General features: G+C 38.7%; 1 protein-coding gene across 1 annotated transcript in view; it reads left to right on the top strand.

Annotated features, from left to right (window-relative positions):
- SETD3 (SET domain containing 3, actin N3(tau)-histidine methyltransferase) overlaps positions 1 to 19,943 on the top strand; it is a 62,292-nt gene that overhangs the window by 27,944 nt on the left and 14,405 nt on the right. Inside the window, exons 4-6 of the mRNA XM_086613681.1 lie at positions 1,860 to 2,008; positions 3,270 to 3,342; positions 3,870 to 4,126. Of these exons, the coding sequence (XP_086469807.1) occupies positions 1,860 to 2,008; positions 3,270 to 3,342; positions 3,870 to 4,126 (479 nt within the window). The remainder of the gene's footprint in view (positions 1 to 1,859; positions 2,009 to 3,269; positions 3,343 to 3,869; positions 4,127 to 19,943) is intronic.

Below are 19,943 nucleotides of genomic sequence, written 5' to 3'. Positions count from 1 at the left end.
TACTAACCACAGCGCTGTTGACGTACAGATGTCTTTTAATGTAACATTTTTGCATGCATCGTGAGTATGAATGGGATTATGTCTTTCACAACTATTTTTTAATGGAACGTAGTAGTTTACACTGCACGGTTTTCTAGCTTAAGAAAAGCTTTAAACAATTAGCAAAGGAAGTATAAATTGCAGTTGGGAACTGAGATTTACAAATGAATATATATAGGCTGAAGTGTCATACTTTGTGCTTTTCTTGACTAGAACACTGGGTTGCAGAACATGAACCAAAATGATCTTGATTATAGAAAATTCTTGCTTTGAAAACTGAGTATTTTTACTTTCTAAAATTTTTCCTTGTTTCACTCATTAGCAAAATTTTAAATAAAGCTAATTTTTCCATATAGATTTTCATCAGTATAGCTATATTTCATTCAGTATAGAAATAAATTATTCCCTAATAGTGCTTGTAATTTAAAGGAGCTGCTCTTTAATTAGGAAAAATGTGAGAAGTATTGGACTATATCATATATGAGGAACAGAGGTAGATTTTCGGAGAGGCTTACAGAATGATTCCAAATACAAGCTGGATGTTAAAAGCTTTCAGTAGCTTTATACAGTACTTAATGTTGGAAATCAAAAGAGCAAAGTCTTGGACAGTGTATACACCTATCAAGTTCTGTAGAAGCTATGCAACTAGTCTTAAAAGATTTGTGAGGCCTTAGCTCTGAATATATTCCACAGAAAGTAGCATACTGGAAGGATTATGAAATAAAGGAGAATGCCAGCTTTAAAAAAAAAGAAAAAAGCCAAACCATTGTGCACCACATTTTCATTGCATTCCAAAAATACTTTATCAATATTGATTTTTTTCTGCTCCATCATCAAAGACTATAGTTTTAGATGATACTTGCGCTTTTATTGGTAGATTTGATTGGTTCTGGGGCTTGAACTGCATGATTTGGAGGGGGAAATATTTCAAATAAGCTAATGCTACTTTCCTAAAATTGTTTTCATCTAAAGGTATATTTATCACCTGTGCTTAACCAGAATACCTTTGGATGTAAGCAATTTGCTGATGACATTTTGTTACTCATAAAATGGCCTGAGCATTTCAGGGGCATTTGGACACTTTTAATGTGATCTGACACCAGAGTTTGGGTTGAAGAGAACACATAGGCAGAGGTGCAAAAGGAGCTGGCTGAGTATAGCTGGGAACTATAGTGCATAGGTTCAAATCAGATGATGATAAAGGGGAAAGCTGAAGAAATGAATGAGGCTTCCGATTTCACTGGTGGACCATGTACCTGCTGAAGAAGCAAAGTGTAAAAATTTGGATGAGCTCTGTGATATGAGGAGGATATCAGACCTTCATTATTTTAGCAGATCTGTATGCTACAGGATAAAGCTAACTGCCTTGTATGTGAGAGAAGGAGTTTGAGATCTGCTTATCATCATTCCCCGTGCTGAATTAATGAAATTGCAGCTTACCTCTGAAATTCCTCCATGTGTCTGTATTAGCATGTTGTGGTGATTGCATTTATCATCAGCATTAAGCTGGGCAATATTTTCTCTCATCCTATTTAAAAGGGAAAGAGGAGAGGAGCTTCAAATTTCATCACATCTCAGTGTGGGTGTTTTTAAGGTGACTGGTAAACCAATTTGGCAGAATATTTAAGTTGATGAAAATTGAGTGTGACATTTGTATACTATTGAGTAACGCTTAACAAAGACCAGTTCTGACTCAGATGCTTCAAAGTAGAACTGCTGTGGGATAGCAGATAGCTTTACGTGTGCTTTTATATTGAACTTCTTTATCTTTCTAGATCCTCTTATTGCTGCATTTGTTTTTTAATAAATTATGTGTATAGGTTTGTCTATTGTCTTTGATGGAAAAAGAGATGACTATTTCCCTGAACTGATAAAGTGGGCAACTGAAAATGGAGCATCCACAGAGGGTTTTGAAATAGCTAAGTTTGAAGAGGAGGGGTTTGGTTTGAAAGCAACAAGAGAGATAAAGGTGAGCACGTAAACATTTGACTTGGATTAGAAAATTGTGTTTGAAATGTAGCTGCAGAGCTCTGAAACTCTCCAACACCTTCCCTTTCCCCTTTCGACTGCTTATGAAACTGCTGTTCTGAAATGCTCTCAACTCTGTGTACTTAAGAAATAAAATCATTGATAAAATTGAGTATTATTTTTGATGAGTATTGGATAGTACTGTGAATTTTAATTTTTAATCAGTCTTTTTTTCCCTTTGTGGCTATACTGTTTACCTAATCACCAGAGTACTCTACCCTATTGATGTATCCCTTTCTTCCATGTTTTCTAACTACTTAGTCTCTTCTCCTCTTATTTCCTGTCCCTTCTTTTAAAGCACTGGTCTTTTTGCCTCAGAAAGAGGTAGTTGCAATACTTATTTTCCAGTGAAAATGGAAAAAAACAAGAGAATTACCTGATAATTGTAAAGAATATCTTTTGATCATCAGGTAAGGAATATAGACACACACAGTTAGCTAACTGTTAAAATATAAGCATTTAAGATTGCCTCTTTTCATTCCCACTTATACAGATGGGAAACAGCTTTGAAGAACAATCAGCTATTGTAGAAAGAATATTAGAAAACTAGCATATTATATTAATTTTAGGATTTTAGTAGCACATAGTTAATAAGGCTAGCACTGCTAGTTGATAAAAATCCTGAAGAGTTCTTCTAGAATAAGAATGGGCAATGCGAAAAAACCTCAACTGGGAGAAAATATTTGATCATGTAGTTAAGAGCAATATTGGTAGCTCTAGTTAACTCTCTCTAGTTAAGAGAGTATTGGTAGCTTTGAGGTTGTGTGGACAATCGACATAGAATCACAGAATGGTTTGGATTGGAAGGGACCTCTAAGATCATCTAGTTCCAACCCCCCTGCTGTGGGCAGGGAAACCCTCCACTGCACCAGGTTGCTCAAAGCCTCATCCAGCCTGGCCTTGACATGTTAGCACTTCCAGACTGAAGCACTTGATTTTGTAATCTAAGTGCCTTTGTTTTAAGCTTTGTGTAGTGCAGACTGAAATATTTGGTTACCACAATATGAAACATAGCATGTTTGTTTAATTTGCAATGGAAGAGAAGGAAGTATTTTTGTTCAGAACAATATTGATTAAAAAAAAAAAAAAACAAACCAAACAAAACACAAAACCTATAATTTAAAGCTGATGTATATTTGGGACACTTGTCATGTCATATATAAATGCTAACTAATTCTATGCATTTTTTTCCCTTTCTGTAGGCTGAAGAGTTGTTTTTGTGGGTTCCTCGAAAACTGTTGATGACAGTTGAGTCAGCTAAAAATTCAGTATTAGGTAAGAGCTTAAGGAAGTTCTTAAGCAAGAAGTTGATATGTATGGGATCATTCAATAGAAGACTCTGGGTTTTTTTGTTGTTTTTTTGTTTTTTTTTTTTTTTTTTTAGCTGATCTCCTTTAGTACAGGACTTGCTTATCATGCCAACCGTCCGGTTTGGAATACTTAGAAGCTTGAAGTGTCAGTGGAAAGAATTTAATTTTCCTCTTTATTTCTGGCTGAGTGCACTAGATACCTTCCAGAAGTGTGTGTGTTATTTTGAACACGTATCATGTAGCTCGTGTAACACTTGTTCTATAGTTTCTTCATGTCTTCCTTCATGCAATTCTACATGAGGCATTTACTGTGTCAAGTAAGTTGCCGCATAATACAGTGTGGGCAGCTAAATATTTTAGAAACCTGAAAAGCTTTTTTTTTTGTTGGAAATTCTTGTGTGTTATCTCACTATGTTCATTTACAGTAAATCTAAGATGATATTTTCCATGGACAACTAACTTAGTGCCTCTCACCTTTCTGGGTTAATTCAGGATCCCTGTATTCTCAAGATCGAATTCTTCAGGCCATGGGCAATATAACATTGGCATTTCATCTTCTTTGTGAGCGAGCCAACCCCAACTCTTTCTGGCTGCCCTACATCCAGACGCTCCCCAGTGAATATGACACTCCTCTCTATTTTGAAGAAGATGAAGTGCAGTATCTTCAGTCAACTCAGGCCATACATGATGTCTTTAGCCAATATAAAAATACAGCTCGACAGTATGCCTATTTCTACAAAGTTATTCAGGTAAGCATCTTAAATGTAGTATATATTATATGTTGTTCTTATGATGGTTATTGAGGAAGATGTGAAAACAGTGATGCTAAATAATAGAGCAAGTGTATTGCTCTTAAAATTTGAATCATTAGGGCAATTTCCTGCTGTTTTTTGAACTGCCAGTAAAATTTCACCGTTCAGTAGGTTTATGAATATATAAGAATGTGTTTAGTTGGTTGGGAGGAGTGATTACCGCCCCTTTTTTTGGCATCGGGTGAGTTTCGTCTGGAATACTGTACAGTTTTGGACCTACCAGTACAAGACATGTTGACAAACTGGAATGAGATCAGAGGAGGGCTATTAAGATGTCATTTGCTTCAGCCTTTTATCCATACAATGAGAGACTGAGGGAGCTGGATTTATTTATTTTGGGGAAAAAGAGATAGGGATGAACCAATTATTATTTTCAACTTGCTACTGGTAGCCAGGCTCCAGAAGCTTACCGGTGGGAATTTGGGCTAGGTGACCTGCAGAGATCTGCAACCTATGTCTCTATGACTCTTTCAAAAATGTATAGTTTGCAGTAAACAAAGTAAAATTATATTTGTTAATTGACATAGAAAAACATTGTATATGTTTTATTTCCAGTGACTATGGATTAACTGTTGTTTTCTATTCTATTTAACATAATCATTTGGATTGCTTTCAAATAAAGACAAACCCATCTGGTAACAATTTGAGTAGGGGAGGCTGAGATGGGTGAACTTTTCATCACGTTCTGAAGTAATGATTTCAATTAAGTTTCTAAGATAGAACTATTCCTCTGACTGATGTCTAGACATATTGATGTTGTGAGTGAATGGTGATGTGTTGTTGTCAAGGTGGTGCTCAATGTCCAAACATCCAAACCTTTTTTTGTGATACTATCTGTGTAAAAAAAGCATATGACTATGTACTGAATTTCCACAATTGTGTGATCTAGAAATGTTTTTCAGCCATAGGAGAGGTCAGAAGACGTAAAGCAATTGAATTCTCCTTTAATGTTATCATAGTTCTAAAGCTTTTCTGTGAACTGTTTTAAGTTAACAAAAGTTAAATTATTTTGCTTAGCTGTTTGGTGTTTAAAGAACTTCCTATGTTTCAAACACAATATCGACTTACCAAGTGTGAGGAGCAGAGGGATACATTTTGAAAACTAAAGTCATTGAAAATAGTTGGCGAAAACCAAATAAGATGCTCTTCAGTTTGAGGCAAAAAGTAGGGCAGGAACAATGTCTTTAATATCAGGAAGGAACAAAATCCTTCCTTCCAGGTGTCACAATTCAGGAAACAATAGTTTAGCCAACTCTTTTCTTGCTGTGTGCTATTCTAGGCTGCCAGTCTGCACTTGGCCCTCCAGCTCTTCACTTTTTTCTGAAGTATGAACTCCTAAATTTTATTTCTTTGGAATATCTTTCTACCCCTAAATAGTTCTATTTAAAGAGTTATTAGCAGAATATTGTGTAATGTTATCCTGTTCTTCCAACTGCTGTTCATGCTCTTGGAATACTTAATCAGATAGCTAAATTATCACTGTGACTAGTTTCATCATTTTCACTGACTAATCCTGCACTGGTAGTACTATGTGAGAGGTTATGTGGTCACAACATTAACTTAAAAAAAAAACAACCTGAAATACAGTTTTACAGAGAAACGAGATCTGGAATGACACCCTGGATTTTGACTGCCGTGTGTCCAGTATTTCAGAACTGCTTCTCGGTGGTTGATTGATGCATGTAGACTGATATTAGTGGTGCAAGCACAACTGCAGGATGTATATAAAATGTGGTGGTGTAACAACAGTTGAAGCATGAGATATGTATTATGTGAAAAGCAGTTTAAATGTTTGACAAAACATTTTTTGTTTATGGAAGTTTCATGTGGCACATAATCTGTTTAAGGATGGCAAATACACACTTTCTGTTATTGTCTCTTAAAGCTAATGAAAGATCATTTGTATAGCATTTAAGCTAACGTGGTCAAAGTAGTAATGTCTCACTAAAAATAATTTATATTTTGTATCAAAGTCAATGCTGTTGACTGTTCAGAGTAAGAAAAGCTACTATTTGAGCAAAGAAGATAATGTATGAGATGACTTTAGGGGCAGACTGTCTTTAGAACCCCAGTGATGGTGATGTGCTGTACATGGTAACAAGCCTTTAATACTCTGCACTGTTATCTTCTGTTTTATATCTGCAATTCTATGGAAGCTGGTATGGCAGCTCGTGGAGGAAGACTTCTTGGTCTGATATCGTTGACACTAATTTAGTTTGGTTTGATCAGCAGCAATAGGAAACCTTTGTGGAAATAGCGTTTAAATAAATGGTGATGTTCTCTTAGAGCTTTATATTAGTATACACAAGAAAGTGTCTAGTACTGTACTGTTGCCTTTTGTATGAATCATTAACATGTAGATTCTGGTCACTTGTGGTCAGAAACCTAGACCAGATTTTTTTTTTATCCTCTTGACAAATGTTTTTAAGCTTGTTTTATGTTCTTGTATAATAAAGCTGTTGTTTCGTGTTGAACATGAGCATGAAGGTAGATCAGGTGGGAATCATTTGCTTTATTTACTTGTTCTTTGGAGAATGAGTGATAATAAATATTAGGTAAATTTTAGGTGTGTTCTGGTGGTTTGGTGCCAAGCTTCAGCACTGCCAGGTAACCACAATTACAGCTGAATGTTTCTTTACTAGTGTTCCATAAATGTCACATTAGGAAGATACGTAATTTCACCTGGCTCCAGGAGTGCCAAGTGAATGTACTGAGTACCTATTATTAACGTTTTTTATGAAAACTCATGGAAAAAATTTAAAACTTCTTGATTTCTGTTTCTGCTTTCAAAAGTAAAAGCTTGTAATTTATGAAATGGTGGAGGAATAAAGTTCATAGGCAAAAAAAAGCCTCTTCACTCCGTAAAACAAAGTACCATTTTTCATTATTCAGAAAAGCTGAAATGAATTTTAGTGTCATCTTCCATGCACTCATATCATTTTATGAACAAAGTTGACACACAAAATACTAATGGTGAGGGTAATGTTTTAGGAAATTCGTGAGCATGTGCAAAAAGGGAAGAAGACGTAGTGAGAGAAAAATTCATATAAATGAAAAAAAGCAAAGCAAAATCACTTTCCTATTAACGGCAGCGTACTCTGCAAGCTTTGTGAAAGTGAATGTTAGATTTTTGTATACTGTCATTTCATTCAGTGCTGCTACTGCTTTAGCTTAAGCATTTTAATGAAAGCTGTCCTGCGTGACCGGGATTTGGAAATTGCTTCAGGTATGCAGAATAATTTTTTTTAAAAGTCAGAAACACACTTTCTGTAATACAAAAATCTTATAACTAATATTTACTTTCTAGATAGCTATTCTACTGCAGAAAGTAAAACTAATAGCATCTTGAAATAAAAGGTGTTTTGATATTTGAAGACACTGAAAAGGAATATTTTGTGCAGGCAAAATATTTTAACTCTTTTGCAGCATTTTTAGCTTGCAAAATGTTTCTAAATGGCTGCAGGAATAAAAGGGTTAACAAATCATTTCTTCAAATGCTTCATTTTCTTTCTAAATAGGATTCATAGACTGTTATTAAAATAATTTGGCTTCTGATAAGCGTGCAGTTTTAAACATTGTTTGACAAGTGCTGGTCTGTTTTATTTCCCTAGCTTCTCCGTAAGAGCGGGTTTCTCAGAATGCTGCAGTTCTAACTTTTTCCAAGTGCTCTACTCTGGATGCTTATGAAGAATGGGCAGATTTATGCATTTCACAGCTGTTGCAAGCTAAACTGTAGTCTGGTTTGATAAGCAGAAACAGGTGGGATGTTGAGTAGACAAAAATAAACCCTTGAGCATGTTAGCCAGGCTCTATAAACCACACTGACACCTTTCTAAACATATGTAATTTGATAACTAAAAAAAGAATTAAAAGTTCTTACAAATGTACTTTAAAGGCGTATTTGGCCTCTGCATTGCTATCAAAATACAGCAAACGTTCAAAAAAGTACTTTCATCGCAGCAGACTTGTAGTTTGCAAAATATTTTTGTAGTTTGTTCCAAAGAGAAATTTTGTAAACTGCAGGGTTTTCTTTTCCCCTGGAAGGTATGCATGTGACTTCCATTAACATTTACAGGCATTGCATGCCTACTGAAGGGTGAACAGAGCCCAAATATTTATGGCTTAATATTAATTTTTTTTTTTTGTACATTGAAATGTGGTATAACAAGCACAAGAGGGAGCCATATAGGTTACAGACATTCATGATGAGATCATATTCCTAAAGAAAATACAACCAGATTTGAACCTTTTAAAAGACTCTGTGCAGTGGTCTTTGTGTTTGACTTTCAGTTGCATCCGAGAGCCTGTTTGTAGTTTACTACAGAGGAGTTTTTGTAAATCAAAATAAGACATCAGGACAAGGCATACTCTTAGATAAAATACAAGTGCCCGAACTCTATTTGTGTTACACACTATAGGTCTGAAGCAGTGTTGTATCTCTTCCCCAGATATAGTAAAGGCTGTTATTAGCTGCCTTACTAAAAGACAATTTTATGATAGTTTTAGTGAACTTTTAAAATCTCTTAACTGGTGGATCTGAAACTAGCAGAGCCCATCAGCTAGCCATAGCTTTTGCCACAGTTGCCAGCTATATGCTTTCAGTAGCTCTCTGTGTAAGTAATACTTGTATGTTGCTGCCTCTCATGCGCTGGAAAAAGGATCAGTTTTGCAGGACTGTCCAGGATGGCAGTTTGGCATTGATTTAGACAGTGTTTTCAGCCTGTAGTCTCTGGACCAGTTGGGGACTGCAGATTTTTCTGAAGGGTATCAGCAAGATAGCTGTTCGTGAGAAAGGAAAAAACAAAACAAAAAAAACCCAAACCAACCAAAAAGCACCAAAACCACAATATGGGTCACATTGTAGTGGGCATCTGCTATGGGCTGCCTCATCAGGAGGAAGGAGGGAGTGGATGAGGCCTTATACAGACAACTAGAAATAGCCTCATGTTTGTAGTCCCTGGTCTTCATGGGGGACTTCAACCACCCTAGTATCTGTTAAAGGGACAGCTCATCAGGGCGTAAGCAATCCAGGAGGTTTGTGGAGAGCATTCCTGACCCAAGCAATAGAGGAACCTACAAGGACAGGTGCTATTTGCATTTGTGGACCTCATACTTACAAACAAGGAAGAGTTTGTTGGGCATGTGAAGGTCAAAGACAGCCTTGGTTTCAGTGACTGTGAGATGGTGGAGTTTCAGGATGCTGTGAAGAGGGAGCAGAGCAAAAAGCAAGGTCACAGTGCTGGACTTCAGGGAGTGGCATTTAGAAGAGTCCCATGGAATAAGACTCTGGAGGAAAGAGGGACCCAAGAAAGAAAATACAGTTAATATTCAAGGATCACCTCCTCCACATTCAAGAGCAGTCCATCCCAATGAGCAGAAAGTCAGGCAAAAATACCAGGAGTCCTGCATGGATGAACAAGGAGCTCCTGGCAACACTCAAACACAAAATGAAGCATCCAGAGGGTGAAAGCAGGAACAGGTAACCTGGCAGGAATACAGAGACATTGTCCAATCATCCAGGGATGAGGCTAGGAAAACTAAAGCCCAGCAGGATTTGAACTTGGCAAGGGATGTCAAAGGCAACCAAAAGGGCTTCTCTAAGCACATAGGTGACAAAAGGAAGATTGAGGAAAATGTAGGCCTGCTGCTGAATGAGGCAGGGGACCTGCTGGCATGGAACATGCTGAGGTATTGAATGCTGCCTTTGTTTCAGTCTTTACTAGCAAGATCGGCTTTGAGGAATCCCAGGTCCCAGACACCAGGAGGAAAGGCTGGAGCAAGGAAGATGTACCCTTGGTGGAAGAGAATCAGGTCAGGAAATACTTAAACAAACCAGACATACACAAGTCTATGGGCCTTTGTGGGTGCATCCCATAAGTGCTGAAGGAGGTGGCTGATGTTACTGTGAAGTACCTTGGCAGTCTTGGAATGATCATGATGTTAGGGAGAGGTGCCTGAGAACTGGAGGAAAGCAAATGCCACTCCTATCCTCAGGAAGGGCAGGAAAGAGGAACCAGGGAACTACAAGCCTGTCAGCCCCACCTTGATCCCTGGGAAGGTGCCATCCAGTGAGACCTTAACAGATTGGAGAAATGGGCTGACAGTTGACATTCAACAACAAATGCAAAGCCCTGCGTCTGGGATGGAATAATCCCATGGATACTTTGGGGCCAAGCCGAACAGGAGGCAGTGATGTGCCCCAACCAAGGGCTACTGGCATCTTGGGCTGCATTAGGAGTGTTGCCAGGAGGTCGAGGGAGGTGGTCCTTTCCCTCTACTCAGCACTGGTGAGGCCACATCTGGAGTACTGTGTCCAGCTGTGGGCTCCCCAGTACAAGGAGATTGGTAACTAAGAATTTTAGAATGAAATCAAATGGAGAAAGCAGAGTCTCCTGTTTAAGTAACATTTTAGCAAGTAAATTTAGTTTTCTTTGACTCAGTTTTATGGTTTTTTTGCTAAGTTAATGAGCAAATACTTGCAACTGCTTCTTTTGCCTTCCGTCAAGCTACTGTTAAGAAGGCAGAAGATGCACCATGAATCACACCTTTTTTTTTTTTTTTTTTGGACAAAATCTATTTGGTAGAAGTCATTAATGCTTTTACATGGTATCTGTAGTCTGGTTTGTATCCAGCGTTCCACAGGAACACTCTCATACCCTTTTTGACTAGTGTGTATTGACATCTGGACAGTGCTTGTGAAAGTGCTATTGTAGTCCCATTGTGAATACAAACCTTGCAGTAATCTATCCAAAGATGTTTTAATCTGTTTGTTTGCACTGTTGGACAGAGAACTTAATTTCCTGGAGGCTGTAATCCCTTTTGATCAAATACTAAATTTGATTTATTATTCATATAAAATTTGACTAATTGATTTAGCGTGAATGAAATTCTAAAATCCAGTTATTAGCTGTTGGGCACTGGAATATCATTTTAGCTAGGACACTTTAACACATTAAGTTCTAGATCTCAAAATAATATAGCATCTTTAAAATCTGGTATCACATTTGACTCTTCAATATTGGGTACATTAGGTGAGATTTCACATCTCTAGCTTTATTTTGACACCAGTTTTTGAAGTTGTGATGATACTTTCAATATGACTTATGCTGCTTTTACGTTATTTTTCTGTAGTGTTTCTAATCTATCCTATTCCAATAAGCATATGATTTTCCAGGTCAGTGTGAAGTAGAACGTCTGGTCGCTCTCTGTGCTTGTTTTTAAGATACCACTATTTAACTTTCATGTGCTAAATAATGTTGGAGTTGAATGCAGACAAGTATACTGCCTTTTAAAACACTCTAAACCATGCAAATGTTTGAAAGTTGTTTATTATTTTTAAGTCGATATAATAGAGAATATTTTAATGCTTCTGAAGAGTTCAACGTATATATAGTCAAAACCAAATGTATTTGGAAGCAGAATACAATTTTGGCCATGTAACAGGTAGAGTTCTCTGTTTTCGCCCTCCTACCTGATTTATACTCATTGACATGCCAATTAAATAGCTTTTTTCAGAAGGGATGTCAGTGATACTGTAAAAAAAAAATGGGTGAAAGAAAGATGGCACAGTTGTAAACCCTATAAAAATCTTTCCCTTTTGTTTACTTGTCTGCTATACGTGTCAGCTTAAGGAGAGATTTAAAATTCCATTGAGTGGGCAGTTACGAAGGTAAAATAGAGTTGCTATTTAGATTTGCTTTGTCTGAATTTCAACGCCTGAGTTATTCTGCTTGATCAATAAATCAATAGGCACTTCATAATGGAATATACTTATGCCTTTCATCTCTGTGAGGACCAAAATATTGTATTAATCTCTTTTTCTGTCATCAAACTGATGTTGACTCTGTGCCTGTACTGTACCACTTAGCGTATGTGCTGTAAGGTCGTTTTGCAAACAGGTGCCAAATTCCTGATTTTTGTGTCACTTCTCCTATATCCCACCCCCAACTATGATGACAATAACAGCAGATCCTAGGGCTTCGTTGGGTCATTCCTGTGGCTGCCCCTCTCCATCGCAGAAGCAGCTACAGGCTTTGCTGGGTTGCATCCGTCCGTCTCAGACAAATGAAGAGCTCAAGTCCTTGCGTGGGTAGGAGGTCTGCTGCCTTCTTCCCCCCTGCTTTCCTTGTCTTCCACAGGAACACAGCGACAGCTCTGGGCTTTGAGCCAGCCGGACACAGGAGGAGGTGTTTGGCTGTTGGGGCAGCATTTGCTCCTCAAACAGCTGTTCCCTATCTCCTCCAAGGAAAAGGTGGCAGGCCATATGGAGACATCCTGTGTTACAGATTCAGCTGATGGGTGCCAGTTGGACTGTGCTGGCCTAAATTGAAATATAGGCACGTCCTTCTTGGTGTCTGCTATTTTTTACAGTCAGAATATTTTAAAATTGGAGGAGGACAGACAGATAAACCATACCTTTCATTTCGGATAGAGATTTTATCTTTCTTTGGACATTCATTGTTAAGATGTCCTAATCAGTAGGCTTTCATTTATTTTGTATTCTGAGTGGTTTGGATTCTGTTAGACTAGCCAGAACACCCTCTTTCCTCTGGAGAAAGAGATGTGCTTCAACACGTATATGGCAGTGCTAAACAAAATTTGTTTCTGCACAGTTTAAACGACGTTTGGGAGGAGTAATACGTTCTCTTGTTAGTATTATGGGCTTTTATGGCATTTTTTTGGAAGATGAGGTTCTCAACCACTTTCCTAGTTGAGAATGTGGGTAATCATCTGTTTTTACAGCCAATAGGGTGGACAGGTTTTTTGTTTGCTTTTCTGTTAGTTGCTTTTATTTTTATTTTTTTAACCGAGTTGCACTTTCTGGGGCAGTTGAGTTTATCCCCAGAGAAGTTGTCTGTGTCTTCTGTGGAAGTGAGCGCCTCAGCAGACATCAGGAGATCATCACGCACTTACAAGTATACTTTCTCATATAAAGTTTGTACTTATTGTGCAGATTTAATATTTTTCCTGATATAACAGCAGTTACAAATGTTCCATAAACTTAAAATATGATAACAAGCTGATGTTTCTTAGAATGGAATACTCAAAGGATGTATTCTTTAAGCACTGCAAAATTATACAGGGGACTTATCTTTGTTAAAATTAGTAATTTAACTAAATTGCAAAGTGGATTATCTTTTCCAGTCAGACCCAATGCTAATACTCCACACAGTAGGAGATTGATATGTTGCTAAGTAAACCAAAGTTTATTTTCTTGTACTTATGGTTTGAATGCGAGTTGAGGAGGAAGTGGTAAGTTTTTAGTTTTGGATGTGTGTACTATAGTCTCAGTACAGGAGTACTCAGTTCCAGGACTTAACCATGCCCCACGTGCTGTGCCAGTTGTGCAGCGCAGTACCTTGATTATAAGATGGTTGTGATCCAAGCTTCCACCTAAGTCGCTCCTTGTATAATTTATCTGTAAACTTGAGTGGTCAATTCACAGGTAAAAAACTTTGGCCATACTGCATAATGTTAAAGCTTCTAGGAAACTCTTTGGATGTGGAGTGGTTGTGAATAGGAGATATTATCCCTCTCCTTTTAAAGCTGTCCACTTCAGGCTTTCCATCTCAGCATTTTATTTGTGGCTTTTGATTCAGTGAATTAATAGTACAGTTGTGTGATGAATTTGTGCATGAAAATAGTGCACGTGTTGCACTAAACAAAATGAACAACGTAAACCTCGTACCTCAGGAGGAGCCTAAAGAGTAAATGAGTCGTCATGGTATGCAGGCAAAGGCCTTTGCGAGGAAACTGTTTACTGTCGCTGTGTTACTGTACCTGTGTGGATGAAGTACTTACAGACTGAACCTACCCGTCTGAGGCTCAACATGAACACTAAACTTGTATTTCATGAGATTTACCGCAGGAGATACCTAGTGTGTCTTTCTGTTATATGAACAGGGACCCGAGGGACTGGGGAGGCAGTCTCATTGCAAAACATGTCCAGTGTCAGGCCAGCTTGCTCTCCCACTTCATCCCTTCAGCCCTCAGCAGGGCTGCATTCAGCTCAAAGTGATTTTGACAACGGACAGGAAAAGGTATAGAAAACTTGGTCACTAATTTCAGTGTTGTATTTGAGTGCCTTCTTTTCTGGGAAAGATTAGTATTTTAGAATTCTGTATGTTAAGTAGTATTCTGTAAATGGAGTGATCAAGAAGTAGATGTTAAAAAGTCCATCACTTTCTTGTCTCTATTTAATAGTGGAGATGCCACAGCATGGTAGGCAGGGTACTTGTTTGCAGTCAGTTCAAAATTATTTCTGTGTACTCCATCAGCCCAATGGTAACATCCACGTTGCATGTGAAGTGGGTCATCAGTCCTTCAGACCTTTGAGTTAGTAGCTGATGTCATGGTTTGATTTGTCTGTTATGCCACTGCTGTCTCGTTAACTTAGAACAATTTTTGCAGGTAAAAAGTACAGAAAAAGGGACTGTGCAGTTAAATTCCATTGCACCAGAAGGAGTCATTGCACTCTGCTTCCACTACCTGAATCCCCTAATAGTCTGGAACAGTGCTTTCTTGTGTATGTTGGCAGGAAGTAAATAAAAATTGCTGACATAAAGAATAAGCAAGGATGTTATTTAGATTTAATAAGTTTCAATCCTGTGGTACCGTTCTAATTTTAAGGTTCATTCTATTAGGTTTTGCAAAGTAGGATGATCTTTCTTCCATTAGAAAAGTCAGATAACAGCACAGGTTCGTGGATGTAACTCCTAGTGCTTCATGAATTGGGCTGTTTGAAAATTCCAGAGCATGCCTCTGTAGTTGTAAACTGTTATCACAAAGTAAAATAATCTTTGGCTTTGTCTCCTGTCCTGTACAGTGAACTGTCTTTCCCTTCTTAGGTTAGGGAGCATATGTCCTATGGAAAAAGCGAATTCTTGTTTCCCTGTAGATTGGTAGGATCCTCCATTCTGAATTCTTTATTTTACTTAGCTTTAGGGCAGTTAAAGCCTCAGCAGCTCCACAGAGAGGAGTTTCTCTTCAAGGCTGCTGCTTCAAAGGATTTCCAGAGCCGGGAAAGGGACAGTAACCAGCAAATGCTGACAGATTTCCTGCTTCTGGCCCTGAAAGTGTGTGTGGTGTGTGTTTGTGTTTTTGTACACCTACACATTGGCCTGAAACCATCAAGTAGCATCCAACAAGGCTCCTAATGAAATCTCCCCATGTTAATGAGTACATTGGAAAGAGGGGGGAATCGGCAAAGAGGAGGAGGAAAAAATTGTTTGGTCAAAAGGAAAGAAACCTTGGGCTTTATGTTCAAAAGAATGAAAGTTAAGAAGGTGGAAGCTTAAACTAGTTTTGGATTTAACTGTTTCAAGCACTCTTAGTGTTTTGGAGGCTGGGAGGGGGTGGAGTGATGGCCTCGGTATAATCTTGACACTTGGTGTGATGCTTTCCTGAGATAGAAATGGAGCTGTCTCTACTTCTACAGTACACAAGAGGGTTTTGAGAATATTGAAATCTGAGTTAGTAATATTGATGCTGTGATTGCCACAACTTTGCTTTGGACTTGTGAGTACTTGAAATACTCTTCACAGAATTCCAAATGTTTCTGTGTCTACAAACTCAGGAGACCAACAAAAACAAAGGGTTTTATTTTTTTTTACGGATGTTTTACAGTGTAGTAGTAGATGACTCTGATGGTCCACTTATGGTAGCTGAGATGTGGTGTCTTTTAAAAAAAAAGAAAACAAAACAAAAAAGAAACCCCAAACCACTAACTTCAATCACATCCAGTGATTCAATTTAATTTTTTTCTTACTTGGAGTATATAAGGGCTAATGGTACAAAGAAATATACCGGCCAATATGACTTCACATCAAAATATATCTATCGTTTTCAAGACATCTGGTAGCATAGATGTGAACACAAATTTAACACTATGTAAACTTGTACTCTAATTTTACCTTTTACTCAAACATGTTATTGCATGTTACAGTAATAGGACTTGTACTTTGCATCACTTGATAAACAAGCAAATATTAAGCTAATTTTAATGGAAATTCCTTACCAAGATTAGGAGCTCTGATAAATGAGCTTTGAACCTTGTGATTGAATGGGCTAAGGAGTTACTGCCTCTAATGGTCTGGCCACTCGTTTACAGGAGGTTAATGCCTTGTAGGCTGGGTAGCAGAAGTGGAGGTTATGATGACTTCCCAGCTGGAAAGGCACCCACCCGTTTTACATTGAAGCCTTCGTGCTGTCCAAATAAAAACAGGCCTTCTCAAAAGTGAAACAGTCCTCTAGCATCTAGTTTATAAGGCTTAAGAGTCATTATCTTGTGATGTCCATCCAAAAATATGATGGAGAAATTATTAGCACAAAGACCCCTATGAGGCATCAGGAGTTGTGCTTTCTTGCGAGACAGGAACCCCTGGGTATTACTGCTTCCCAGAAAGAGATAAATGTCTGAAAGTGTATATTTTTTTTTTTTTTTTCTCTTCCCCCCACCCCCCTCCCCCTTTTTCTGGTTGCCATACTGAGTAACTGGCTTCTAGTCTGATAGTGTTTTAGGTGACTAGAATAACAGTCTGTCTCTTTCCACAGTGGCTGCAGACAATCTGGCAGCAATCACTGTTACTTTTTAATATTTCTGGTTATTTTGAGATATCCTCCAAATGTCTCAAAGAAGGCTTGGAACGCTGAAGGGAAAGAAGCTTTTTTTTTTTTAGGAATAGCAGCATCAGGAGGAAAATGAAGTTCAGCATACTGCTGTTTGGTTTTGCAGTGGTCATCACCCTGATTGCCAGCTCTGACAATATTTTCACAGAAAGGGTAACAAAATAGATGGTATTTGTTCTTCATAATAACTTTTTCAGTGGAATGTCAGGACCTGCATCTAAATGAATATATTCACGTTTTCATGTTCCCACTTTTTATTTAAAGCTTCTCCTCCCAACTTTTTGAAACTACATCATACCGACTTGGTAAGTTCAAATTAGGGTTCGTGTAGTGGATAATGTCACATTGCAAAGCTGATCTGTAGAGACCTCGCTGCGTGAACCTGTAAAAGCCAGATCTGCTTTTTTTTTTTTACCTATTAAGTGTTTGTTTAGTTTAAATATGTCTGTATCTTTTTTGATCAGCCTAAGCAATTTGCATGCTCTGCAGCAGTCATCTTCTATACTTTATTAAATATCTGTCAATTATAAATATCAAGGTTTTACATTAATGTCAAGATAGTACATCAAAAATTCATGGAATATGTGACTTTTTTCAAGGGTATTTAATACTTAATGCATTTGTGTCATTTTTCTTTCTAGATATATTGACAGGTTTTATTAAGTGTTTGTTAGGGAGATTCCATTTTTACCTAGGGACTATGAAGAGAAGCTGCATACTAAATCAATTCTTTTAATCAGAATATTGTTCTTTTTTGTGTGTCTTCAGATTCTTGTAATCTGTAGGGGTTTTAAGTTACGTAGTAAAATAGTCCAAGTCAGAAATCTAACATGATCAAATATGCTGACGTAGCTTAGCTTTAAAATAGCTACTAGAATATTGTACCACAGAATGTTACCAATGTGGTAATGATATACACTGGGAATTTATTCTGCCTCGTGTCTTTTAAGACTGTGTATTTTGTCCTTTATTGTAATTTACTAGTGGGTTTATGTGACTTATGTCTGGGCAGTCCCTGCATTTCACAGATTTACGAATGGGGAGGGTTACAGAACGTTTGGTGGCATCCAGAATCTTTGCCCATGGGTTGCGAGTTCGAGGCGACTCGTTACAGGGACTGTTTACGTCAAATGAACAGTTAAATCAGGAGACTGCACTGAGGGTAATACAGATTTTTTCTCACGGAGAGGACAATGGCAGCATGTGTATATCTTACTTCCTATAGGTATTTACTCCAGGTTAGGGTTGAGCATGTTGGCTGGCGCTCCCTGTATGGAGCGAGTAGGAACTGCGCGCAGGTCGTGTTTAGTCTGTAAAAATCACTTTTGTTAAGCCCTTTGTAGTCTCTGTAACGCCTTTTTACTTTTCCACAGTAATTATTGCCCTTTTTAAAATAACCCTTTCCGTTGAAAGCTGCTGTTTGGGAAGAGGGAGGGGAGCCGAAAAGGGCAGAGAGGACAGGCAGGGGTTACCCGCTTGCGCGCCTGCCGTAAACTCGTCAGAGCCCGCGGTGTGAGCCGAGGCGGCCGCGGCCGTGTGCGCTGAGGGTCGCGTGTCCGAAAGGTCGGGTATGCAGCACTGGGACTGCGGGGTGTTGGGGGTCACACCCGCGGCACGCTGCGCTGGAGTTTCGGTTGGGTTTTGTGTTTCCTGCGCTCCCGAGCCGGGGCGGGCGAACGGGCGGGGGGCACGGCCGGGGAGGTGCCGGTGCCGGCGCCGCCGGCAGGTGGCGGTGGCGGCCCGTGCGGGACGCGGGGCCGCGGCGGCGGCGGCGCGGGGTCTCGGCAGACGGGCGGGGGGAGCGCGCTGGGAGATGGGGGTTGGAAGCAGCGAAGGCTGGTTTTACGCGCGTTAGAGCGCGTGGTCTGCAAAGAAACGGAGCGATCTTTAAGTAAGGGCTCCTGACTTCACCGTTCTTGGGAAATATCTTCTTTAAAACTTCAGGTGCAGGATGAGATTGCCACTTTTCGCAACCAATAGTAACGTAACAAATGAAAATATTACGATATTTTAAAAGTGAAACTGATAGACTTATATGTCTCACTGTCGATGTTCACTTTCCCTGCTTGGTCGATCAAGCTACTGTGCAATAGGTTAATAATACTAGCACTAAAAGTTGAAATTAACTTGTTAGAAAGGAACTACGTAGGGTGGTGTTTGTTTTTAAGAATTGTTATTTCCATTTGAAGGTTAAGTTTCGGCATTCATTTCTGGAATCGAGTCTGGACTGTTATACTGCAGCAAAGAAACCTCCCGAAATGTATTGGTTTGGCTTTCAGTTCTGGCTTTGTACTGAATGTTTCTCTGAGAAAAAATAACTGTAAACTGTGTTGTTACAATTAAACTCGAGGGAATGTGTTGTGCAATGACCGTATCATCGATGTGAGTTAAAATCATACGGAAACGTAGAGTGCTTTAAAAAGAAAGAAGAAAAAAAAAAACAAAAAACAAACCACGAGGGGACAGGAGTCATTGGAATTGTTGACTTCTGTCATGTTTCAGAGAAAGCCTGTCCAAAGGGTTAACTGGAGGGGCTGAGGGAGAACAGACACCTGGGACCTAACACCCAATTGGCAGTCTTTTGTAATATATAATTTCCCTAAAATTGCGCACTGAGCACAAGCTTTTGTTTTCTAATTGATTTACGGTTTGAGCCACTTTTACCTCATCCCCTACTGTCCTGCACACAGTGCCAGCAAGTACATTACAGTGAGAAATGATAAATTGCCATGCACTTGTGATGCTAATGCTTCAGGAGTAAAAAAACTGCATGCTACATGGAGCTTCATGCATTAGGAGTGTCGCAAAGATGGAGCCGTGCAAAAAATCATTTGTATCTTCTGAAATAACTTTGATCATTTACTTCAGTTCATCTGTGAGACTTCATTGAAGCTGAAGATTAAAATCTATGCTATTATGGCTTTCTCTTTGTGAATTGGGGCAAAGTTCTAAAGAAAGTGTGCGAGTGTGGGCTTAAAGCTACCTGTATTTTTTTAAACTTTTAATGGATCAGAAAAGTAACAGGTATTTTTAAAAATCTAAATATTGTGCTTGTTAATGACAACTACATTATGCGTTCTCAGATGGCGTTGCTCCACTTTTCGATCGGGCTTAATGAAGGTACTAT

The sequence above is a fragment of the Tauraco erythrolophus genome, chromosome 6 (genome assembly GCF_009769465.1).
Source record: "Tauraco erythrolophus isolate bTauEry1 chromosome 6, bTauEry1.pri, whole genome shotgun sequence".
In the NCBI taxonomy this organism is placed as follows: Eukaryota; Metazoa; Chordata; class Aves; order Musophagiformes; family Musophagidae; genus Tauraco; species Tauraco erythrolophus.
Note: the sequence above shows the minus strand (reverse complement) of the source record. Positions and strands in the feature narration are given on the sequence as shown.